The 27187-nt window shown below is 37.0% G+C and overlaps 1 protein-coding gene across 1 annotated transcript in view; it reads left to right on the forward strand.

Moving 5' to 3' along the window:
- The window catches only part of PPP1R9A (protein phosphatase 1 regulatory subunit 9A), a 313863-nt gene that overhangs the window by 153975 nt on the left and 132701 nt on the right, over nucleotides 1–27187 (forward strand). The window contains exons 2-3 of the mRNA XM_089917647.1: nucleotides 16977–17109; nucleotides 23744–23864. Coding sequence (XP_089773773.1) covers nucleotides 16977–17109; nucleotides 23744–23864 — 254 coding nt within the window. The remainder of the gene's footprint in view (nucleotides 1–16976; nucleotides 17110–23743; nucleotides 23865–27187) is intronic.

Genomic DNA, 27187 nt, shown 5'->3' on the forward strand with positions numbered 1-27187 from the left:
AAGTTCTCCCTACATACTTTTTCCCATCTCTTACCGTTCATTCACCACTCCAGCTTTGGCCAGATTTCTTGGTCCATAATTCTGTTCTTCTCTCTCATTCCTACCTTGCACATATTATTCGTTCTCCCAGAATGCCTTCCACATGCCTTCCCTTCCCCACTTATTATTATTTGCTGATGGTAACCATAGCTGGCTGAAGTCTGTACTTTTTTTTTTGCGGTACACGGGCCTCTCACTGTTGTGGCCTCTCCCGTTGCGGAGCACAGGCTCCGGACGCGCAGGCTCAGAGGCCATGGCTCACGGGCCCAGCCGCTCCGCGGCATGTGGGATCTTCCCGGACCGGGGCCCGAACCCGTGCCCCCTGCATCGGCAGGCGGACTCTCAACCCCTGCGCCACCTGGGAAGCCCTGAAGTCTGTGCTTTTAAGATCTCTCATCCTTTCTTGCTTACACCTCTCCTTCCCTCTCTCTCGGGCAGGCTTAGATGCCTCCACCGTGTGCTCCCATAGCGCTGTCCTCCTCTCTTTTACAGCTCTTATTCTGGTTACAGTCATAGGTCTGAGATGATTAGGTGCTCCCAGTACTGACCACAGTGCCAACCACTGAGCTGGCGCTCAATAAAAAATTGAAGTAAGAATCAATGGCTCAGGAAGGAGAAGAAATGTGAAGAGTAATTTTTTCTGTACCTACTGTCATCATTCATAGGCTCAGTAGTTTGAGAAGCTTGTATTGCCTGTTTTGACTTTTAGAATAGAATGTAAATTAAATGGGAATTCTCTGTGGGTTAGAGTTTTTTAAAAATTATTGCTTAAGCATACTTTTTTTTAGCGTCTACATCATAACCATTTTACATCAAGACATGGTACATGCATGTGTGTATGTGTGTGTTTAAATCAAACTGAAAGTTTTAAGTTTTAATACATACTCTTACTAATTGTAATGAACACTGATGTTTTCTATTCTTCTCTATTTAACTTTTCTCAATGCTGTTCATGACCTACTAGATCGATTTTACAACCCTTATAGGTCACAGTCAGCAACTTGGAAACCACTGCTCCAAATAACTGTTCTTTGTCCTATACTTGGAGTGTTGGTGTATCCGTCAGAGTTCAACCAGAGAATATGAACCAGTAGAAGATACATATTAAGAGATTTATTGCAAGCAGTTGGCTTACACAAATGTAGGGGCTGGGTATGTAAGGCTGAAATCTGTAGGGCAGGCCATCAAGATGAGAGGGAGGGTAGAACTCTGCAACAGACTGAAGCTGCTGTCCAAAGGCAGAATTTCTACTTCCTCTGGGAAGCCTCAACTCTGCTCTTAAGGCCCTTCAACTGATTGAATGAGGCTCACCCAGATTTTCTAGGGTAATCTCCCTTACTTAAAGTCAACTGATTTTGGACTTTAATCACATCTACAAAATACCTTACAGTGACACCTAGATTAGTGTTTGATTAAATAACTGGGGGCTGTAGCCTAGTCAAGTTGGCATATCAAAAGGCCATCACAGGAGGTGTAAGGAGCCTGGTCTTCAGCCCATTTTATTATCTAAAGATAGGAATCAATTTTAGTTCACCTACCACTAGGATGCATTACATCACATTCCTTTCTTCTGCTGTACTAAAGTTAACCTTCTTGAGATCCTTACCCACTTGTTTGCTGGTATTTAGTCCCATCCATGTTTTCACATTTTCTCCCATTACCCTGGGTAAGTGCACAATTTTTGAGAGTTTTACAGAATTCCTTATGTTAGGAGTCCTTCTCCTTTTAACCTGCACTGTTACTTCTGATGATATTCTTGAACAGATGGTCAAGTTCCCTTCAAGGCTCTTTTACTCTGTTTCCAGGCAAAATTTTGGGCCTGGGGTTCCTAAAACCCAAGGTTCCTAAAACCTCAGAGTTTACAGTTTAGTCCTCATGATACCCCTTAGCCCTCCCATCAGAGGCGCAGTCACCCTTGGGAGCTTTGCATGGGGGAGTGTAAACTTCTATACCTGAGCAACTTCTATACCCTAGGGAAGTCTTTCCCTTCTCAGCCTCTTTGGTTTGGTCATTGGCCCCCTTTCTTCCCTTCAACCACACATGCTATAGTACTCCCCCATCTGTTTTCCTATTTAGACAGTTCAGAATAATCTCCCTCCATGGGCTTTTAGAAACACAGTGCTGGCTCTGGTTGTAAAAGAAGTGAATACCAACTGCTAAAACAAATGCTAGAACAGACCCTGACTTCATAACTCATCCTGTTGTATATGTACAAGAGTATTAACTTCTGTGAATGGGAAGTCAGGTATTCCTCTAAGGAGATTGCCCTGTCCCCCCAAAAAAGGTGCCAATTAGTTCATTTTTTTCTGTGATGTAGACACCTGTCCAGTGGGAACAGGACCAAGGCCACCAATTTATTTCATACTGGCCACCAGCTGTCAGTTTTGTAAAGCATATGTCTCTGGTTTAAACTAAAAGTTTGGCTGAGCTGAAAGAGAACATTGCTAGTTTCTCATGGATATGTTTAATTGTTTATTATAATTTGAAAAATACAGTGAAAAACATGAACATCAGTGGAATTGCCCAGTTTTCGGTTAAACTGTCTAGTGGAAAAACTCACTAATTTGGACAATTTGTCCAAGTTTCGAATGAGCTAAGTTTATATCTATTTATGACGGAATTTCTTCCTGATTACGTTAAAGACATAAACTGATTTTGTAAGGAGATATTAAACTTAATTTTAAGATTTTTCAAGTACTTAAACTATATATATTTGCGGGTAAATGTGCTAATTATAATTGAATTCTATTTTGTCAAAATGAAGAGATATAGGACCTTCTCATCTTTTTATTTCATTGATAATTTCTGTATATGTTACCTTGATAAAACGCCACTTATTTTAAAATGTTCTTTCATAAAAAGTTTCCTTGCATTTATCTTTCTACAGAGTCAACCACAGCTATTCTAAATTTGAAGAGTTTGCATCCTTCATATTTGGTTGTTGATAATCTACAAGTATGAAGTGATTGGTGCCATTGATAATACAAAAATGTATGTTGGATTTTATCATGGGTTTTGTGTACATTCTATGAATATCTGGGGATAAAAAAATTTACAACACTCCAATGATGTAAGAGAGACACTATCTAGATATGATTATCTTCATCAGATGTCAAAAGACTAGTTTTTGGAGCCAGAGAATATTCTATTTTAAGGCCTTTGTGATGGTTAATTTTGTGTGTCAACTTGGCTAGGCAATGGTGGCCAGATATTTGGTCACACAGTATTTTAGATGTTTTTGTGAGGGTGTTTTTGAGTGAGTTTAACATTGAAATTGGTAGACTTTGAGTATAAAGCAAATTGCCCTCTGTAATGTGGGTGGGACTCATCCAACCAGTTGAAGGCCTTAATAGTAAAAGACTGACCTCCCCTGAAGCAGAGAGAATCCTTTGGACTTGAACTCCAACAGCAACTGTTCCCTGGGTCTCCAGCCTGCTACTCTGTAGATTTTGGACTTGTCAGCCTCTATGATCACGTGAGCCAATTCCTTAAAATGAATCGTTTAATATAAATGCAAATATAGTATGTATTAAATATTTTATACACACACATCCTGTTGGTTGTGTTTCGCCTTTTTTTTTTTTTTTTACATCTTTATTGGAGTATAATTGCTTTACAATGGTGTGTTAGTTTCTGCTTCATAACAAAGTGAATCAGTTATACATACACATATGTTCCCATATCTCTTCCCTTTTGCGTCTCCCTCCCTCCCAACCTCCCTATCCCACCCCTCCAGACGGTCACAAAGCACCGAGCTGATCTCCCTGTGCTATGCGGCTGCTTCCCACTAGCTATCTATTTTACGTTTGGTAATGTATATATGTCCATGCCTCTCTCTCGCTTTGTCACAGCTTACCCTTCCCCCTCCCCATATCCTCAAGTCCATTCTGTAGTAGGTCTGTGTCTTTATTCCTGTCTTACCCCTAGGTTCTTCATGACATTTTTTTTTTCTTAAATTCCATTTATATGTGTTAGCATACGGTATTTGTCTTTCTCTTTCTGACTTACTTCACTCTGTATGACACACTCTAGGTCTATCCACCTCATTACAAATAGCTCAATTTCGTTTCTTTTTATGGCTGAGTAATATTCCATTGTATACATGTGCCACATCTTCTTTATCCATTCATCCGATGATGGACACTTAGGTTGTTTCCATCTCCTGGCTATTGTAAATAGAGCTGCAATGAACATTGTGGTACATGACTCTTTTTGAATTATGGTTTTCTCAGGGTATATGCCCAGTAGTGGGATTGCTGGGTCATATGGTAGTTCTATTTGTAGTCTTTTAAGGAACCTCCATACTGTTCTCCACAGTGGCTGTACCAATTCACATTCTCACTAGCACTGCAAGAGTGTTCCCTTTTCTCCACACCCTCTCCAGCATTTATTGTTTCTAGATTTTTTGATGATGGCCATTCTGACTGGTGTGAGATGATATCTCATTGTAGTTTTGATTTGCATTTCTCTAATGATTAATGATGTTGAGAATTCTTTCATGTGTTTGTTGGCAGTCTGTATATCTTCTTTGGAGAAATGTCTATTTAGGTCTTCTGCCCATTTTTGGATTGGGTTGTTTGTTTTTTTGTTATTGAGCTGCATGAGCTGCTTATAAATTTTGGAAACTAATCCTTTGTCAGTTGCTTCATTTGCAAATATTTTCTCCCATTCTGAGGGCTGTCTTTTGGTCTTGTTTATGGTTTCCTTTGCTGTGCAAAAGCTTTGAAGTTTCATTAGGTCCCATTTGTTTATTTTTGTTTTTCTTTCCATTTCTCTAGGAGGTGGGTCAAAAAGGATCTTGCTGTGATTTATGTCATAGAGTGTTCTGCCTATGTTTTCCTCTAAGAGTTTGATAGTTTCTGGCCTTACATTTAGGTCTTTAATCCATTTTGAGCTTATTTTTGTGTATGGTGTTAGGGAGTGATCTAATCTCATACTTTTACATGTACCTGTCCAGTTTTCCCAGCACCACTTATTGAAGAGGCTGTCCTTTCTCCACTGTACATTCCTGCCTCCTTTATCAAAGATAAGGTGACCATATGTGTGTGGGTTTATCTCTGGGCTTTCTATCCTGTTCCATTGATCTATCTTTCTGTTTTTGTGCCAATACCATTACTGTCTTGATTACTGTAGCTTTATAGTAGAGTCTGAAGTCAGGGAGCCTGATTCCTCCAGCTCCGTTTTTCATTCTCAAGATTGCTTTGGCTATTTGGGGTCTTTTGTGTTTCCATACAAATTGTGGAATTTTTTGTTCTAGTTCTGTGAAAAATGCCAGTGGTAGTTTGATAGGGATTGCATTGAATCTGTAGATTGCTTTGGGTAGTAGAGTCATTTTCATAATGTTGGATCTTCCAGTCCAAGAACATGGTATATCTCTCCATCTATTTGTATCATCTTTAATTTCTTTCATCACTGTCTTATAATTTTCTGCATACAGGTCTGTTGTCTCCTTAGGTAGGTTTATTCCTAGATATTTTATTCTTTTTATTGCAATGGTAAATGGGAATGTTTTCTTTATTTCACTTTCAGATTTTTCATCCTTAGGGTATAGGAATGCCAGAGATTTCTGTGCATTAATTTTGTATCCTGCTACTTTACCAAATTCATTGATTAACTCTAGTAGTTTTCTGGTAGCATCTTTAGGATTCCCTATGTATAGTATCATGTCATCTGCAAACAGTGACAGCTTTACTTCTTCTTTTCCGATTTGGATTCCTTTTATTTCCTTTTCTTCTCTGATTGCTATGGCTAAAACTTCCAAAACTATGTTGAATAAAAGTGGGGAGAGTGGGCAACCTTGTCTTGTTCCTGATCTTAGTGGAAATGCTTTCAGTTTTTCACCATTGAGGATGATGTTGGCTGTGGGTTTGTCATATATGGCCTTTATTATGTTGAGGAAAGTTCCTTCTGTGCCTACTTTCTGAAGGGTTTTTATGATAAATGGGTGTTGAATTTTGTCGGAAGCTTTCTCTGCATCTATGGAGATGATCATATGGTTTTTCTCCTTCAATTTGTTAATATGGTTTATCACATTGATTGATTTGCATATATTGAAGAATCCTTGCATTCCTGGAATAAACCCCACTTGATCATGGTGTATGATCCTTTTAATGTTCTGTTGGATTCTGTTTGCTAGTATTTTGTTGAGGATATTTGCATCTATGTTCATCAGTGATATTGGCCTGTAGTTTTCTTTCTTTGTGACATCCTTGTCTGGTGTTGGTATCAAGGTGATGGTGGCCTCGTAAAATGAGTTTGCGAGTGTTCCTCCCTCTGCTGTATTTTGCAAGAGTTGGAGAAGGATAGGTATTAGCTCTTCTCTAAGTGTTTGATAGAATTTGCCTGTGAAGCCATCTGGTCCTGGGCTTTTGTTTCTTGGAAGATTTTTAATCACAGTTTCAATTTCAGTGCTTAAGATTAATCTGTTCATATTTTCTATTTCTTCCTGATTCAGTCTTGGCAGGTTGTGCATTTCTAAGAATTTGTCCATTTCTTCCAGGTTGTCCATTTTATTGGCATAGAGTTGCTGGTAGTAATCTCTCATGATCTTTTGTATTTCTGCAGTGTCAGTTGTTACTTCTCCTTTTTCATTTCTAATTCTATTGATTTGAGTCTTCTCCCTTTGTTTCTTGATGAGGCTGGCTAGTGGTTTATCAATTTTGTTTATCTTCTCAAAGAACCAGCTTTTAGTTTTGTTGATCTTTGCTATCGTTTCCTTCATTTCTTTTTCATTTATTTCTGATCTGATCTTTATGATTTCTTTCCTTCTGATAACTTTGGGGTTTTTCTGTTCTTCTTTCTCTAATTGCATTAGGTGCAAGGTTAGGTTGTTTATTCGAGATGTTTCCTGTTTCTTAAGGTAGGATTGAATTGCTATAAACTTCCCTGTTAGAACTGCTTTTGCTGCATCGCATAGGTTTTGGGTCATCGTGTCTCCATTGTCATTTGTTTCTAGGTATTTTTTGATTTCCTCTTTGATTTCTTCAGTGATCACTTCGTTATTAAGTCGTGTATTTTTTAGGCTCCATGTGTTTGTATTTTTTACAGATCTTTGCCTGTTATTGATATCTAGTCTCATAGCATTGTGGTCGGAAAAGATACTTGATACGATTTCAATTTTCGTAAATTTAGCAAGGCTTGATTTGTGACCCAAGATATGATCTATCCTGGAGAATGTTCCATGAGCACTTGAGAAAAATGTATTCTGTTGTTTTTGGATGGAATGTCCTATAAATATCAATTAAGTCCATCTTGTTTAATGTATCATTTAAAGCTTGTGTTTCCTTATTTATTTTCATTTTGGATGATCTGTCCCTTGGTGAAAGTCGGGTGTTGAAGTCCCCTACTATGAATGTGTTACTGTTGATTTCCCCTTTTATGGCTGTTAGTATTTGCCTTATGTATTGAGGTGCTCCTATGTTGGGTGCATAAATATTTACAATTGTTATATCTTCTTCTTGGATCGATCCCTTGATCATTATGTAGGCTCCTTCTTTGTCTCTTCTAATAGTCTTTATTTTAAAGTCTATTTTGTCTGATATGAGAATTGCTACTCCAGCTTTCTTTTGGTTTCCATTTGCATGGAATATCCTTTTCCACCCCCTCACTTTCAACTGTATGTGTCTCTAGGTCTGAAGTGGGTCTCTTGTAGACAGCATATATATGGGTCTTGTTTTCGTATCCATTCAGCCAGTCTGTGTCTTTTGGTGGGAGCATTTAGTCCATTTACATTTAAGGTAATTATTGATATGTATGTTCCTATTCCCATTTTCTTAATTGTTTTGGGTTCATTATTGTAGGTCTTTTCCTTCTCTTGTGTTTCTTGCCTAGAGAAGTTCCTTTAGCATTTGTTGTAAAGCTGGTTTGGTGGTGCTGAACTCTCTCAGCATTTGCTTGTCTGTAAAGGTTTTAATTTCTCCATCAAATCTGAATGAGATCATTGCTGGGTAGAGTAATCTTGGTTGCAGGTTTTTCGCCTTCATCACTTTAAATATGTCCTGCCAGTCCCTTCTGGCTTGCAGAGTTTCTGCTGAAAGATCAGCCGTTAACCTTATGGGGATTCCCTTGTGTGTTATTTCTTGTTTTTCCCTTGCTGCTTTTAGTATCTTTTCTTTGTATTTAATTTTTGACAGTTGGATTAATATGTATCTTCCCGTATTTCTCCTTGGGTTTATCCAGTATGGGACTCTCTGTGCTTCCTGGACTTGATTAACTATTTCCTTTCCCATATTAGGGAAGTTTTCAACTGTAATCTCTTCAAATATTTTCTCAGTCCCTTTCTTTTTCTCTTCTTCTTCTGGAACTCCTACAATTCGAATGTTGGTGCGTTTAATGTTGTCCCAGAGGTCTCTGAGACTGTCCTCAGTTCCTTTCATTCTTTTTTCTTTATTCTGCTCTGCAGTAGTTATTTCCACTATCTTATCTTCCAGGTCACTTATCCGTTCTTCTGCCTCAGTTATTCTGCTATTGATCCCTTCTAGAGTATTTTTAATTTCATTTATTGTGTTGTTCATCGTTGCCTGTTTCATCTTTAGTTCTTCTAGGTCCTTGTTGAATGTTTCTTGCATTTTGTCTATTCTATTTCCAAGATTTTGGATCATCTTTACTATCATTATTCTGAATTCTTTTTCAGGTAGACTGCCTATTGCCTCTTCATTTGTTAGGTCTGGTGGGTTTTTATCTTGCTCCTTCAACTGCTGTGTGTTTTTCTGTCTTCTCATTTTGCTTATCTTACTGTGTTTGGGGTCTCCTCTTTGCAGGCTGTAGGTTCGTAGTTCCCGCTGTTCTTGGTGTCTGACCCCAGTGGCTAAGGTTGGTTCAGTGGGTTGTGAAGGCTTCCTGGTGGAGGGGACTAGTGCCTGTGTTCTGGTGGATGAGGCTGGATCTTGTCTTTCTGGTGGGCAGGTCCACGTCTGGTGGTGTGTTTTGGGGTTGTCTGTGGACTTATTATGATTTTAGGCAGCCTCTCTGCTAATGGGTGGGGTTGTGTTCCTGTCTTGCTAGTTGTTTGGCATAGGGTGTCCAGCACTGTAGCTTGCTGGTCGTTGAGTGAAGCTGGATGCTGGTGTTGAGATGGAGATCTCTGGGAGATTTTCATCGTTTGATATTATGTGGCGCTGGGAGGTCTCTTGTGGACCAGTGTCCTGAAGTTGGCTCTCCCACCTCAGAGGCACAGCACTGACTCCTGGCTGCAGCACCAAGAGCCTTTCATCCACAAGGCTCAGAATAAAAGGGAGAAAAAGTAGAAAGAAAGAAAGAATTAGTAGAAGTAGAAAGAAAGAAAGGAGGGAGGGAGGGAGGAATGAAGGAAGGAAGGAGGAAAGGAAGGAAAAAAAGAAGATAAAGTAAAATAAAATATAATAAAATTTTAAAAATAATAAATACTTACTAGGAAAAAAATTTTAAAAAACGGACAGATAGAACCCTAGGACAAATGGTGGAAGCAAAGCTATAGAGACAAAATCTCACACAGAAGCATACACATACACACTCACAAAAAGAGGAAAAGGGGAAAAAATCATAAATCTTGCTCTCAAAGCCATCTCCTCAATTTGGGATGATTCGTTGTCTATTCATGTATTGCACAGATGTAGGGTATATCAAGTTGATTGTGGAGCTTTAATCTGCTGCTCCTGAGGCTGCTGGGAGAGATTTCCCTTTCCCTTTGTTCGCACAGCTCCCCGGGGCTCAGCTGTGGATCTGGCCCCGCCTCAGCGTGTAGGTCGCCTGAGGGCGCCTGTTCTTCACTCAGACAGGACGGGGTTAAAGGAGCAGCTGATTCGGGGGCTCTGGCTCACTCAGGCCGGGGGGAGGGAGGGGCACGGAGTGCGGGGCGGGCCTGCGTCGGCAGAGGCCGGCGTGACGTTGCACCAGCCTGAGGCGCGCTGTGCGTTCTCCCGGGGAAGTTGTCCCTGGATCCCGGGAACCTGGCAGCGGCGGGCTGCACAGGCTCCCCGGAAGGGAGGTGTGGATAGTGACCTGTGCTCGCACACAGGCTTCTTGGTGGCGGCAGCAGCGGCCTTAGCGTCTCATGCCCGTGTCTGGGGTCCGCTCTTTTAGCCGCGGGTCGCGCCCGTCTCTGGAGCTCCTTTAAGCAGCGGTCTTAATCCCCTCTCCTCGCGCACCAGGAAACAAAGAGGGAAGAAAAAGTCTCTTGCCTCTTCGGCAGGTCCAGACTTTTCCCCGGACTTCGTCCCGTCTAGCCGTGGCGCACTAACCCCCTGCAGGCTGTGCTCACGCCGCCAGTCCTCTCCCTGCGCTCCGACCGAAGCCCAAGCCTCAGCTCCCAGCCCCGCCCGCCCCGGCGGGTGAGCGGACAAGCCTCTCAGTCTGGTGAGTGCCGGTCAGCAACGATCGTCTGTGCGGGAATCTCTCCGCTTTGTCCTCCGCACGCCTGTGGGTACGCTCTCCTCTGCGGCCCCGAAGCTTTCCCCCTCAGCCGCCCGCAGTCTCCGCCCGCAAAGGAGCTTCCTAGTGTGTGGAAAACTTTCCTGCATCACAGCTCCTTCCCACTGGTGCAGGTCCCGTCCGTATCCTTTCGTCTCTGTTTATTCATTTTTTTTTTGCCGTACCCAGGTACATGGGGGGTTTCTTGCCTTTTGGGGTGTGTGAGGTCTTCTGCCAGCGTTCAGTAGGTGTTCTGTAGGAGTTGTTCCTCGTGTAGATGTATTTCTGGTTTATCTGTGGGGAGGAAGGTGATCTCCGCGTCTTACTCCTCCGCCATCTTCCCCTCAATCCTGTGTTTCCTTTTGACTAGCCTTGCTGTCTACCTCCCATTATGTATATTTATTTTTTCACTTCCTGTTCTTTAGTTATTCATGAAAACACTAGGCTTACAATTAGTGAAATATACCTTTTGTCCTTATAGACTTTGTCTTTAGTAGTTATCCTCATATATACCATGTATATTGTTCTCTGAGCTTCAAATCTTTCCTCTTTTCTGCCTTACTTACTGGATCAGTTGGTACAAGAGTTAAAGATTACTTGTGTAATGTTTTATATTGTCTGTAATTTACTTCCAGTTATTTCAGCACACATATCACCATATTTATGGTAATAACTTTGTTTTAGGAGCCTTTAGTTAGCATTCTAGGTATAACAATCATGAATCTTCACTCTAGGATTAGTATTTGAAAGTCCCTAATTAGAAGTCTACATTCCAGCGATGCATACTTTAAATAGGAAGGTTTACTAGTGTTGGGGATGTTACAAATAATTGGTGAAATGCATAATGTTGAACATATGTGGATTGGTTTTAGAAATATTTTATGTAGATGGACTTTGAGTCAAGCAAGCTAAGCTTTTAGAGTAACACCTAACTCTAGTTCTCATTTGGTCCTGTTTTCTGAAATGTAGGATTCCATTGAGGGATCCAGTTAGAAAATTAGACACATCCTACTGTAGAATATTGTCACAGTTGCTTTAAGTATACCTCCATGCAGGTTACTTGTCAGAGTAACTAAAGGACAGAAATCTGAGACTTTACTGAGCTTGCAAGATAGAGCTGTGTGTCTTTTTCTTCCATCCTCCTGCTGATCAATGTGTTTATATGCAGCAGAAAGCTCTCACTTATTTAGAATCTTTGGAGATTGCCAACGCTTACCCCCAAATGCCTGATAATTGTGCACTTCAGTTTGGCTTATGTCAATTTAGAACAAGAAGCTAACATACTCCCTGGCACACAGTAGGCAGTCAAGAAACTATAATTCTTATATCATAAATCAGTGAGGGACAAAAAGGAAACTGAAGTTTTAAGGCTGTCAGGATCCTCCTTTCTGAGGATGATTTATTGCCAGATTTGTTTTTAAAACTTTAAGATATGGACTGATCCTGAATTCATTTTGACCTGCATTGACTAAAGAAGATGTGTCATAAGGAAGTAAAGGAAATAAGGGTTTTTTTTCCTTATTGTTGAAAAAAATGTTGCTGTTGTTTTGAAAAAGTGTTGGAGCTCAAACTACCAGAAATGTGAAAAAGAATGATTCTAGTTGAAATCTTATAAGCTAATTTTAACTTTATTTGTTTTCCATAGCCTTGGGTTGCTGGGTCAGAAATGTCATTGCTAACTGTATTTGTAAACTTGTTATCCCTAAAAGCCTGCCTCTGCTGCAAAGCAAGGGATATGGTCTTGTTTTGTTTCCTTTGATCAAGGAATAGAATATCACTCGTTGGCTCTGAAACAAGAAGTCTTAAACTTAACTTAAACATCCTTTTGTTTGCTTTTCTCAGTGAAATAAAGCAGGAACAATGTGAAGGTGACTGAACTAAATATATATGTTTATATCTTGAATGGCGTTGAATATTAGGACCCAGGATGCCATTGGCCTTTAGTTTTTTGCATTTTTGCATTGCAGTGGTATCATGATGGAGCTCTGATTATTATTTGTGTAATTAACTATTCATATATATTTGTAGAGCAGTTATGGTAATATAAATAAAAATGATAGAACTATTATAAGAATACTGAAAGAGTCATGACCATATTGATGAAAGGGGAAGCCTTTACCTAGGTCAGTTTTCCTTTCATCTCTGAGGTTCTACCTGATGAAGGCAAAACAAAGCCTGGCGGCAGATGAGCCATTGTGTAACGATACTGTATTGCTCTGGACACGGGTAGGGAATTTGGCAGGCCAGTCTACATTATAACACTAAATTAGTCTTGCAGATTTTTGTTCCAAGGGCGTTAAGCATCATAGTGGATGAAATATTCAAAACTTATTTATAAATGAGAATATGAGGTGAGTGTAGGTATCTGGGGCAATATTGTTATCTCTCATATTACCCTGGGACAGCTTTCCCTCCCCTGACATTGAACCCAGCATAATTATTTGGACTATCTCATTTCATTCTTACAGCAACTTTATGTGGTAGGTATTATTATTATAATAGCCATTTTGTGAATAATGAAACTGAGGGTTAGAGTGGTTTTACAATTTGGCAAGAGCTACATAGCTAGAGAATTTAGGAGGTATATAATTTAAAGTTAGGATCATACCAATTGAGAACATATTTATACCTATATATATATATAGAAATATATAAATAGATACAAAAGGATGTATCAGTAGATATATCTGCCATGTGCTTTTTTGGTTAAATAATATATGTATTTCAGAGACTTTCATGTCAGCGGAGATAGATCTTTTAAATCATTGCATGAAATTACATATTTGTATATATTATAATTTAGTAAGACATTTTCTCTATCATTGGACATTTAGGTAATTTTCCATCTTAGGCTATTATAAATAGTTCTGTAATGAACTTCCTTGCACAGGTATCTGTGCACACCTGCAAGTATCTCTATAAATACTTAGGTATAGCGTTATTGGATCAAGGGCATTTACATTTAAAATCTTGATAGCTATTCTCAAATTGCGACCTTTTTCCTGCTTTTCCAAGTGTATTCTTTTTCCTATATCCTCACAAACACTGGATGTTGCAATCTTTTTTTAAAAAAAAATCATCCTATGGGTGAATATATAGTATTTACTTCTTGAATTTGCTTAATTTTTAATGAAGTTGAGCATCTTTACATCATTTATTGATATGTCTTTGTTGAATTCTCAGTTTCCTTTCCCCTACTTACAGATGTAGTTGTTTAAGTTGATAAAACCCTTTTTATATCATGAATATTCATGTTTCATTTTGATATTTGGCAATATATTCTCCTAATATTTGACTTGTTTTGTAATTTCATTATGGTATATTTTGTTACCTAGAAGTTTTTAGCATTAATTTTTAATCAAATAGTTTACTCATTTTCTTTAGGATTTCTAGGATCTACGGCTTTTTGGGAATGTCCTCTCTAGCCTGTTAAACATTGTCCCATATTTTCTTTTAGCAGTTTAATAGTTTATAATTTTTGTTCTTAACCAATGTTAAGTTTTACTTTTTGTTAATCATATGAAATAGGAATCTTTTTTCATATGGATATCTCGTTCTTTCCCTACTATTTATTGAATAGACCACCCAAGCTAATTTGAATAGAAAAGTAGAGGAGTGAAACAGAATAGAGTACAAAAATAGATCTGTCTTGGGGCAAACTGCACTGCCTTAATAAACGAAGTTTTATTGTATGTTTTGGTATCTGATAGGGTCTATTTCCATCCTTATTCCTTGTTTGCTAGCAGCTTGTTAGTTTCCATGAAAAATGTTAGTGGGATTTTAATTTTGATTGCCCTGAATTCATAAATTAAATTGGGGCAAAGAGACACTTACAGTAATTTAGGATCATAGAGGTTTTTACAATATTAAGGATTTTAATCCAATAACATAGTATGGCATTACACTTATTCAAGGCTTTTTGAATTTTTCAGTTAAGTTTTATAGATAAAGGCTATCCTTGCACATTTATAATCAGCAATTCTTGAGTATTTTATAATTTCTGATCTTTTCTGTTATATTTTCTAAAGCTATTATGGGCTTTTTTGGTAGTTTTGAAATTCTGTTTTCACTGAACTCTTGTTCATTCTAACAGTTTTTCTGTTTAACCTCTTGGATTCTCCAGGTAAACAAAAGCTTAATTTGCAAATAATGAATTTTGGCTTTTCTGTTTCATGTATTTATAGGTTTTACCTATGTGCCCACATAATTTACCAGACTATGAACAAGCTGAAGATGAAAAGTATATTACATTATTTCTTCTCTACAGAATTAAATGGTGATATGGTCATCTGATTGCTACATGCCTCAAACATTATTTAAAGTACTGTTTTCCAATATGTAGTCATATAGTTAGTTTTCTGTTTGTTTTATTTAATTTCTGGTTATCCCCAAATGGACTTTATAAACCAGACTGATTGGGGAAGGACATTTGATAGCAGATGTGTGTGTATACACACAAACACATATACACATATATACATGTGTATGTATACACACATTTTTTAATTCATACATTAAGTTGGTAGCAAAATTGAGTTATGTTCCCGTATGAATATCGTTTGAATCCTTGTTTAGCAATCATATACTTGAACCTATTAGCAGAAGTAGACAAGTGGCAAACATCAATGGAATAATTTCCGGTCATCTCTGCCGATAGTTTCCAGGACATGTACGTTCCAGATCCAAGTAACTTTTTTTGTATGTTGTTAAAGTTTGTTCCCCTAGGCATGCTGCACTGTGGTCCACTCAACTGTCGATGTTTTCCGAAAGATACAGATATAGATTTTTTCTAGTGTCTTATATTTGAAATATACATTCCACCTCTTCTACATTTGAATATGTGAATCTTTGTTTATTTAAGATTCAACTCAAATATTTTCCCCTCCATGAAATTCATGACAATAAAAAAATTACTTGGTATATTCCTTTGTTACATCAGTTATCACATATATTTTAGTTTATTTTGATTTCTATGTCCCTACTGAGCTGTGAGCTACTTGAAACTGTACCTTCTTCAGTGTCTAGCACAATGTCTGGCATAGAGTTGATTCTTTGTAAATTTTTGATGAATGAATAAATAAGTGATTACCAAAACATATAAGGGAAGTGAAAGATCAAACAGGCTGTCTAAGAGGAAGTCATAAACCTGACAATTTAAGAAAAATATTGGAAGGTTCTATGGAAGGGGCATAGGAAGCATATTTTATGAAAAGATTAATTTAAAAGGTACAAACCCCATAGTTTAGAAGTGTTCATTTTGATGTAGAAATGTTTATTGTGTTGGAGAAATGTGGTAGAGACCAAGTGAATGGTACAAGGCTATGAAAACATGTTGAAAGTCAGGAAGAAAAACAGTTATTCATTCTGGTACAAAACCTATAAATGACACGATTTTGAGAAGTATGTAGAATTAGGAACCACACTACATCTGTTTCTTTGTACGCAGTATATATTTCTGGTTTATAGGTTACCATATACAGCATGTAAGAGTTGCCAGTTTTCCAATAATATGAATGTAAAGCACATCTGGACTAGCAGGGCCAGCTTTATAGGCAATAGACTTAATTTCTTTCATCTCTGACCTTCTGTTCTGCTTTCTATTGATGTTTTTATTATCACTTTTTAAAGTATATATTTTTAAAAACTACTCACTCCTAGATTTGGGAGGACATGACAAAGTTTTGTCAGGCACAGTCTAGATACTTCATAATTGTTGAATTTAATTGAAAATGTCAGTTTTTATCATGCAAATTAATTAGGCTTGATGAATTATACATTTCTTTTAAAAAATATTCTTCAGTGTATTAAGTGAGGGGTTGTATACCTATTTCCAGTTACTTTTCAAATAAAACAAATATTTCAGCAGAAAGAAGATGTACAGCTACATCTGAAGACCACATTTAGTAGTCTTTTGAATGATTTAGGTCAGAAATAAAGAGCTACCAATATCCTGTTTGTTCTGCAGCTCTTGAGCAATATTTTGATAGTCATTTCATTAAAAGGTTCAATGAGGATTTAATTTATATCTACATGGAAGTAAAATGAGAGATGACAAATGAGAGCTTAACACAGCCCAGTACAGAATAGAAGTCAGTTTCAATGATTCTATGTTTGAAATATAATTCTAATAAAACCAGCACACTGCAACATCAGGGCTTGTATAGGTCATAGCTTGAAATGGGTTCAGTGTGGGTATTTGCTTCGGTAAATAAAGCCTGAAGATGCTTTACCTTAATTTTATTGCAGCTAATATGGTATACTCTGATTCTATAAAAAGTGATAAATGTTGCTAACCATATAATGTATTCTGTGGCTAATGTTGTCTCTCAAATTATTAAAAGTGGTACATTTTTTAAATTAGTAAGTTATTTTTATTCTGATTCAGTTTTCCTTTTCTTCTCAGTTGATTTTATGACAAAACAGTTGTTTAGAAGAAATTCTTCGTACAAAATTTTTAACTTACGTAGCTTTGGATATGTAGCAGATTTTTTTTTTAATCAAGAAAACTGTCTTTTCTAGATTTTCATCTTTTTGTTGATATCTTACTACAGGTCTTCAGCACATACTCCAATGAAGACTATGACAGGAGAAATGATGAAGTTGACCCTGTGGCTGCTTCAGCCGAGTATGAACTTGAAAAGCGTGTAGAAAAGCTGGAACTTTTCCCAGTGGAACTAGAGAAAGGTATATGAGCTCTACAATGTTAATAATATTATATTGCTATGTTAATAATGTAGAAATGACTTTATTTTCCCTAAGTATAGCCTTTTTCCCCCCCGAAGGATTGGATAAAGCTTTATTTCTCATGGAGGGTTTTATTTATTAAATTTCAAAAATAGTTTATATGAATTCTGTATAGATGGTGGATCTGTATAGACTCCTCACTTACGCACTCCACTGAAACCCATCTACTTTAGTTGGCTGAGTTGGCGACTAGGAGTAGGGAGGTGTGATTGAGGTCTGATGTTTTCTTGGTACTCCTGCAAAGCGCTGGTGCAGGTGAGGAGTCCAGAGAGAGCTGCCATAAGTGAGAGCTTGGGGCAGGTGGTTGCTTTGGGGATTTTTGGTGGAGGGAGAGTGGTCATGGTTAGATTCTGAATGTAGTAGATAGGGGGAGTGCTGGGCCTTTAGAAAATGGTGGATTTTTGGAATGAAGGCAGTGGAATCCTCTTCATCTCTGAGGGGAGAAAGCTAAAGGAAAGCAGGGAGGACAGGAGCAGAGGGGCTTGCTCCTGATTTTTCCCTGGAATCGCAGACTGCCTGCTACAGTATCTGGGGACCTATGGGACCAGAGCCTGCTGTGTTTAGCATCATAAATCATCACCTGGGAACTGAACTAGGACCTAATGAATAGAAAAATAACACATCTCAGAGAGCTTTGGAAAAAAGCAGAACAAACAGATGACAACTTGAATAACAAAAAAACCCAAAGAAACCAAATAAAGATGTTCAAGTGTGGCTTTAAAAAGACATTCTTAGGGCTTTCTTGGTGGTGCAGTGGTTGCGAATCCGCCTACCAACGCAGGGGACACAGGTTCGATCCCTGGTCCGGGAAGATCCCACATGCCGCGGAGCAGCTAAGACCGTGCGCCACAACTACTGAACCTGCTCTCTAGAGCCTGCAAGCCACAACTACTGAAGCCCACGTGCCTAGAGCCCGTGCTCAGCAACAAGAGAAGCCACTGCCATGAGAAGCCCGCACACCACAACGAAGACTGGCCCCTGCTCGCCGCAACTAGAGAAAAGCCCGCGTGCAGCAGCAAAGACCCAACACAGCCGAAAGTAAATAAATAAAATAAATAAATAAATATATATATATAAAGACATTCTTAATTAAGCAAATTAACAACAACAAAAATATTTATTTTAAGATTAAAAATTTCAGTAGAGGAATTGAAAAGGTTATTGTTGAGACTCAAATTGGTTATCTGGAAGGTCAAACATAAGAAATGTCCCAAAGTAATTTTCAAATTTTCAAACAGAGCAAAAAATCCAAGAAAAATCATGAAGGAGACCCAATATATTAAGTTGTAATAGAAGGGGAAAAGACAGTACAGGACAAGAGACATATTAGACAAAATAGAAGAAATTTTCCTGAGCTCAAAATATATCTGAACCTCATAATTTAAAGGTCCTAGCCAATTTGTTGCAAGTGAAAGGACTTTAAAAAAAATTCCCATACTCAGGCACAGCCTGAGAAAATTCTAATCTTCAAACATAAAGTGAAAATCTTACAAAATACCAGGCCAAAATCAAAGCAAACAAAGAAGCAAAGATACTTGCAAAAAGGTAGTTATTAGACTAGCAACAGACTTCTTATATGTAACACTGGCAGTGGGGAGGTATGTATGATTTCACACACCACTGAGAAGAAAAAGGATAATGATCCAAGAATCCTTTATCCATCCCAGAATATTTACCTATCCTGATGAAAGAAAGAAATTTGCTTATATGTAAGGACTTAAAGAACATATCTCCTTCATAATTCTCAATTAGCGAGGAGGAAAAGAAACAAAGAACAGCTTGTTCAACACAGCAAATGTTAGGGAAAGAGAGTTGAAAACTATGTAAGTATTAAGCATAAAATTGCTTGGATGAAAAATATATAAAGAATACCAATTATTACACTAAACAACACTGGCCAATAATTGTTCCTATAAAAGACACTTTCATTTGAGGTTAAAGAGAATGTAAGAGTGAAGCTTACACTTTTCATCCATTTAAAAATGTAAAAACCATCCTTAGCTTATGGCCCATACAAAGACAGCTGGATTTGGCTGTGGGCCATTGTATTGCTTACAATAGCAAAAATGAGAGCAATCTGAGTAATCATCAATGATAGGAAAAGGTATATAAATTGTAGCATATCTATTCCATAAAATATTACTCAGCAGTAAAAACGAAGGAGCCACAGTTCCATGTAGCAGTGTGTTATGATTCTTACAAACATGAAATTGAGGCGGGGTGGGAAGCAAATTACAGAAGAAGCCATTCAGTACAATTCCATTTATTTAAATTTAAAAGCCAGGAAAAATTAAACAGCATATTCCTTAGAAATACACAAATAAGTAGCTTTAAAAAGTAGTATTAAGAAAAGGGAGGAATGGTAGCACCATGTTTAGGATAATGGTTACCAAAGGAAGAGTTATGATTTCAGGGAGGCTTACATTAGTGGGCTTTTGGAGTATTTGTAATGTTTTCTGTCTTTGTTAGTACATGAATGTTTGCTTTATTTTTGTTTTACGCAATGTTTTGTAGGTAAATGTTTTTATAAACTCTTTTGTTTGTATGCTACATTTCATAGTAAAAGTTAAACTAGAAAAATTAAACTAGAAGAGAACTAAATGAAGTAGTTATTTTTAATTTTTTGAGGAATCTCCATACTGTCTTACGTAGTGTCTCCAGCAATTTACATTCCCACCAAGAGTGCACAAGAGTTCTCTTTCCTCCCCATCCTTCCCAACACTTGTTATCTCTTATCTTTTTGATGATAGTCATTGTAACAAGTGTGAGGTGATATATCATTGTCATTTTGTAGCTGTTAAAGCTGTAAAAGTTGTATTATAGCTATTAAAGATACAAGATCTGAGCAAATAGATATTCTGTATTCTTGGATGAGAAGACTCAGTATAGGAAAGTCTCTCTTATTCTGTCTTCTATACCTATAAATGAATAAATAAATTTAATGCGGTTCAAGTAGAACTGCCATCAGAGTTTCATTGTTAGAGGGGTTTGCATAATACAATACTAAATTTTATATGGAAAAATACAGACCTAAAGGAAGTATGGAAAAGAATGTGAAAGGATTTAACTTCCCAACTATCTGAATGTAACGTGAAGCCTCTATAATCAGAACAAATTGTATACATATAGCAGTTGATCAGTGGAACAAAATACAAGGTCCAGGGAAAGATGTTAGTGTGCATGAGAATTTAATAACATGACACATAAGATACTCTAATTTAGAAGTGACAGGGTGCTTTACAAATTGTTCTGGCATAAAGCATCTATCTGAAAGAGTATTAAGTTAGAAAACATCATTTTCATTATATCATATATAAAAATAACTCTACGTGAATTAAATAATAAAATATTAAAAATGACAAAGATATTTGATGAAAATTTATGTCTACATTTATCATCTGGGCTTGTGGGAGGAGGGGCTTAACCAAAATGGAAAATCAGAAATTATAAAAGAAAAGATGGACCAATTTACTCATCCAAAATTTTAAACTCTTAAAGGCAATATTGTCAAACAAAGCCAAGAGATAAGTGATACATTTGAAAGGGGAAATATTCATCATAGATGACATGGAGTTAATAGCTATAATATTCTAAGAGTCTTCGGAAATGATGAGGAAAAAAGAGTCAGCAAAACTCATTAGAAAAATTGGCCCTTTACTTCAGAGGAAATCTAATGGCCCAAGTTCATATGAATACAAGCTCAAATCTCACTAGTAATGAGGGGAATGCTGAACTAACATGAGATTTTTTTTCCTGACCTCCAGAGGGTGGTGATAACATCTTCCTAACACAGCCTTATAGTTGTTTCCATCTTGTCCTGGCTGCTTTGCATGCTTAGTGCTCTGCCTGTTCCTAGGAGAGTATATACAGAGGAAGACAGGATGGCTGCTGGGTTCTTGATGGTGCAACCACAAGAATCAGGGCCTTGAAGTTGTGGCTTGGACTTCACCCATGCTTGACATCTCGAAGCTGTACAGAGATGAGATTAGTCACCTGGTCTCTGTGGGTTGATTGTACTCTTTCTTTAATTTTCCTTCGGTTATCACCATGTCTTTCACGTGGTCGGCAATGGAATTGAGGATGGCTCAAGCTGATATAATAGTTTTGCCAGCAGTTGGGTTTTCAGCTTTGCAAATCTGAGTAATTTTCCAGTTAGAGCATCAAGAGGAGCTATGGAAGGAAAGAAGATAATTTTACTAAAGCCTGAGTCCAGGCAGGGAAAATGGATTTAAAAACTCAGATATAATTTTCATGCAGGTTATTTGCAGGAAGTAACTATTATATTTAATGGCATGATAGTATAGAGAATCAACATTTGAGGGGAGCCCTTTCGATATACTGAGTATGGGAACTCAACATTGGCTTGACATGTGATAATTCATAATGAAGAAAAAGTCCTATAAATACAATGAATATGAATAAGAATTCAGCTAACACTTAATACACACCAGAGATTTCATACAGGAGAGAAACCCTATGACATTTTTCAATGTGGAAAAGTCTACAGAGATCATCTCTTGAACTACACAAGAGCAAACACACTGGAGGAAGAAAAAAAAACTTCTTTGAATGTCAACACTGGGAAGGCTTTTGGTCATCATTCATCCCTTTATCAACATGAACAAATTCACACTCTAGAGAAACCCTATGAATATGATGAATATGTGCAATAATTCAGCAATACAGCTAACCTTCATATACATAAGAGAATTCATGTGGGAGAGAGGAAACTTTATGCATGTGACCAATGAGGAAGAGCCTTCGCACAGATCTAACCTTCATGTGCGTAAGAAAACTCATTCTGGGGAGAAACTCGAAAACTGTAATGAATGTAGGAAAGTTTTTAGCAGGGGAATGCCTCTTGATGAACATGAATATCTATACTGGGGAAACGATTAGAATGTAATAAATATGGGAAATGACGTGTGCAAATATTCTAAATGTAAGGAAGGAAGGAAAGTCTCCAGTGATCACTCATTTAGTCAGCAGTTCTCACACTAGATACCTGTGCCTAGAATCAATGAGGACGTGCCTTCAGCTGGGGATCACATCAAACATTTCCTCCAGGGAGAGCACTCTACATAGCTTTCTTTAGCACACAGCTGAGCAAACACATCACTTTTGCCAAATGACATACTTTTAAACATATGTAGAATAAAGATGTAGGATTATGAGTTGTACTTAGAAATACTTAAAGCAGAAGCTGGCAGTAACTAATAATCAATGAGATGAACCTTATTCAAAAAATTACTAGTTGAGGGCTTCCCTGGTGGCGCAGTGGTCGAGAGCCTGCCTGCCGATGCAGGGGACACGGGTTCGTGCCCCGGTCCCGGAAGATCCCACATGCCGCGGAGCGGCTGGGCCCGTGAGCCATGGCGGCTGAGCCTGCGCGTCTGGAGCCTGTGCTCCGCAACGGGAGAGGCCACAACAGTGAGAGGCCTGCATACCGCAAAAAAAAAAAAAAAAAAAAAAAATTACTAGTTGAGAATACTTAACAAATTAAAGGTTATTGCTAAAAAGGCTTTTAAAAACATCAAGTATTCTATTGAGCACATGAGCCCGTTTTCCTTTAACACTCCACTACTGCTGACTAGCTAATACCATCTATTTTTTATGCAGCTAATACACCATTACTATAAAGACTTTGAGACTATCAGAAAATAACTTTGAATGTTAACCAAAAAATGTGGAATGCACATAGTGTATCTTTTATTTAATTAATGTTAAAATATGTGTTCACAGAGAGGAGAATTGGAAATATGGATTTGTAAGTGAATTAAAAAACATGTTTGTCAGTATTGTTCAAAGGGCCAGTAAAATGGAAACAAAAGTGAATGCCTGTTAGTAGAGAAATGGTTGGATAAGTTACGACAGCTTCTCACCATGAAATATGCATTATAAGTGATTTAAGGCTATGTAAATTGATATCCATGTGGTATCATTGGATTAGAAAAGTAAGCTGCAGAGAGAAGTAGGTATAATATGATCCTGTTTGTGTAAAGAAAATAAGAAGGAAAATTAAGCCATATATAATATGTATATTTAATTATATGCATATAACGTATATATCGTATCTGATGATACGTTTATATGCTTGTATAGTAGGACAGAGGAAAGTACTGAGAGACACATACCATCTTATTAACATGAATGGGAATGTGGACCAAGTAAAAAAGAAAAGAAGACCGCATAAATAAAGGGGAAATTCCAGATATATTATGATCACATTTATTTAAATAATATATATATATATATATGTTTGAGGATGTATGGTCTGTGCTTAAAAATATTATTTAGTTAGGCAGATTGATTGCTCAGTAACCAAATTATTACCTTTTTGAGGGATCACAATGGAAGAGCCACTGGCAGGAGTAAAATGAGACTAAACTAATGAGCCTTTTGAGGGGTCTAATTTGACATCCTTGCTCCCCAGCATAGAATAAAAATTCTGTCAGAGGAAGCATATCAATATAGTTCACAAAGAACAAAATTAAAAGCAGCAAATAGATCTCAGCAGCTAATTGTGGACGAGTGTAAAACTTAGGTTGTTTCATTTTTTTTTCCTTTTTCATAGATGAGGATGGACTTGGTATAAGTATTATTGGAATGGGTGTTGGAGCAGATGCTGGACTTGAAAAGCTGGGAATATTTGTCAAGACAGTGACGGAAGGTGGTGCTGCTCAGCGAGATGGCAGGTAAGCCGACTACTGTTGTTAATAACTCAAATCTCCTAGGAAATGTTTCTGGGAATTTCTTTCAATGGTAGCTTTCTTTTGACTTTTTAGAACAGAATTTCAGAGTGTGTCTCAGATGTGGAAAATGTTAAAACACTTGAATTACTTTCTGATTTGCAGGCAGAATACATTCCTTTAATGTATATTAGATAAATAGGTAGATGGATCTGTTATCTGTATCTGTCTACCTTTGTATCTATCCATTCACCTATCTAGCCAGTGGAAGGTGAGCAGAATCATGGATGTGTATCATATAAGAATATGTAATGTGGAGATCAGCATATAGTTTTCACTTCAGAGGTATCAAAACAAATAATAATAGTTCTGGCACTTCTGAAAATGACAGAGGTAGGAGGGAAAATAGGAACTAATTCTGCAATGATGGTAATTCTGGAGATCAGTGTCTCTCAAAATGTGTTCTGTCTAAAAACACAGGTCCTTGAGTGCCACCTAAATCTGGAATTAAAATCTCTAGGAGAGGGTTAAACATCCACCTTGGGTAATTTGGATGCACACCAGAGCATCAGATGGGCATTGTTTTATGTCTTAGCTTTCATCATCTCAAGCTACAAGTATCTTTAAAGATTTGATTAATCCTGACCCTAGGCTCCTGATGCATCAAGTTGGGGCTGAAACAGAAATAAAAGTAGACTCAAAAATATGAGTGCCAAATTCAAAGAAATGTCATCTTATTTTTTTTAGGAACATTGAATAACTGGCTTTGATTTTTTTTAAGTTTTAAGTATGTATCACTCAACCAGCTTATCCAGAAATAATAAACCATGTTGAAAATCATTTGTGAACCTCCAATGAGACCAATAGTAGTATTATTTGTTTCATAATTTTAAAAACATATTTGTATACACAGATGTTTCCCAAGAGGAACTAAATTGATTTATTTAAATAGAAAGCCACACCTTCAGTACCATCTCTTTCTATGTGGTTAGGGACCACATCTTAGCCAGTAGCCTTATTTGTATTCCCATAACACTTGAACAGAGAAGGTCTGAAATGAATGTTTTGAGTGAATGTTCAGCTGAGTGAATGTTCATCACACTTAAGAAAGTGAGATATTAATATTTTGTGTTTAAAAGTAATTTATTAAGTCTTCCTCCTTTTCAAAGTAGTTAAGGAAATAACCTCTTTGCCCCTTCAATGAATTATATAATGGTAGTAGTAAATATTTCCTATTATTAATTTAGAGCCTTTCTTCCAAGTGAGCTAAAATTTGTTTGTAAAATCTGTATCTTTTCTCTTCATGCTTTGTGAAGAACTTAAGTCATTCTAAAGTGATAGGAAATAATTCTTACTGTTAATATTCAAACATATTAAATTATTATAAATCACCTCTCAAGTAAATGAGCCACAAAGCCAAGCCAAACTACAAATTGATTAAAAAGCAAAAAAGTAGAGAATTTTCTATTCATCAGTTAGTCAATTCCCATTGTTCTAAACTCAGAACTATTTGTTTTTCTGTCACTCATTTTTTAAATTAGGTTTGTTTTCTATTAACCTATTTACTGATTTGTTCTCCCGTGTAGTTATAATATTTACACTGATATGAGAACTTTGCTTTATCAGTCCCAGTGTGCATTTCCTCAATCCTTCTAAATGAATGTTTACCTAGTACAGTAATCCTGCTGTTGTTATAATAGATGCTTAATAAATGCCTCAGTGAATATATTAAAGAAGACAACTTGATGTAATGAAATGAGCAGAATCTTTGGGATCATGTGACCAGGAGTCTTAATTTCATACCCTCTACTTACCAGCTAAGGGATATTGAACAAATTACTTAATTTTCAGGTTTCTACATTGCAGGATTTTTGTATGCATTAAATAAGCATGTATAAATAAAAAACCTTCCACAGTGCTGTTTGTGTATGAAGCTGTTCTTGACTGAAGTAGGCATAAGCTTGAAATTTATTAAAAATAGTTATTATGGGAAGTCTTATGAAAAACTATAGAAAGATGTATGAAATAGGTTCAGAATCATAAGATTTTGGTGGTCAGAGGGACTTTAGAGATCTTTTCCATACCTTTCATTTTATATGAAAATTGAGTGTGTGTGTATTTGAAAATAAGTGGTCACATTATTACACCTATGGCAGTGTTCACATCTTTTATTGGGTTGGCCCAAAAGTTCATTCGGGTTTTCCGTAAGATGTTATGGAAAAACCTGAATGAACTTTTGGGCCAACCCAATAAATTATTACACTATTATTACGACCATTATGGGTATGCTCATTTGCACAGTATTTTAATGTTTGCTATTTAAAAGGTATCAGTATTAAAAAACTACAAATGGTTGCTGCCTCCAGTCAATAATTTTTTAAAGTTTTGTTATGTATACTTACTGACATAGAAAGATATTGTATTAAGAATTTACAAAACAGTATGATTAGTATAATGCCATTCTTATGTGGATATGTTTTGTATTCTTTTCATCACTCCCCCCACCTCGCCCCCATCTCTCTCTGTCTCTCTCTTTTTTCTCTTTCTCTCTCTCAGAAAACCTGGATTTAATATACACCAAAGTGTTGAATGGCTCTAGTCTGTGTTTCTTTTTAAATTTCATCTAATATGGAATATTTAATTTTGTATAGAGAATATGTAATATTTTATATATTTTAACCTGCAACTAAAATTAATAAAGTTATCACCATGTGGCCTTGGGAAAGTTACTCTTCAGACCTTAGTTGTGGACAGAATTAAAGTTCTGGGTTAGATGTTCCTTTTAGCTTTAAAAGATTGAGTCTGTATTATAGCTTTCTGGCTTGCTTCTAGCTTCTTAATAACTCTACTTAAGAAAATGATTTCAATTTAATCTCAGATTTGGGCAAACTTCCTTCAAGGTATGTCAAATAAACAGGTATATAGAGAAATTCTTTTCTCCCTCCTCTGCCTGTCCCACCCACAATACAAGAAGCCATTTTTGTTGTGTTGCTTTTACCCCTTCCAAATGTCTCATAAACTCATCACATTTTGAGTACTTCTAAAAATTTGCCATGGATATTTATCTCCAGTCATCTAGTATAGTTAAAAAGTTTTGAGTCTTCCTTATTATTTGATATGATGTCTTAACATTCTAAATGTCTCTTCACATCTGTCTGTATCTTTTCATATGACACCTGAAATGTAGGGGGTGCTCAATAAATATTTGTTGAATGAGTGAATACCTGTGCTTTAATCTCTTTCAAGACATTTAGTACTGGGACCTAACATTTTTCTGTTCTTTTCTTCTCCTCCTTTTTTTTTGGGCTACTTTGCCTCTTATAGTTTAT

This window comes from Delphinapterus leucas, chromosome 9 (genome assembly GCF_059928025.1).
Source record: "Delphinapterus leucas isolate spDelLeu-1000000601 "Yukka" chromosome 9, BTC_Dleu_Yukka2, whole genome shotgun sequence".
NCBI lineage: Eukaryota > Metazoa > Chordata > Mammalia > Artiodactyla > Monodontidae > Delphinapterus > Delphinapterus leucas.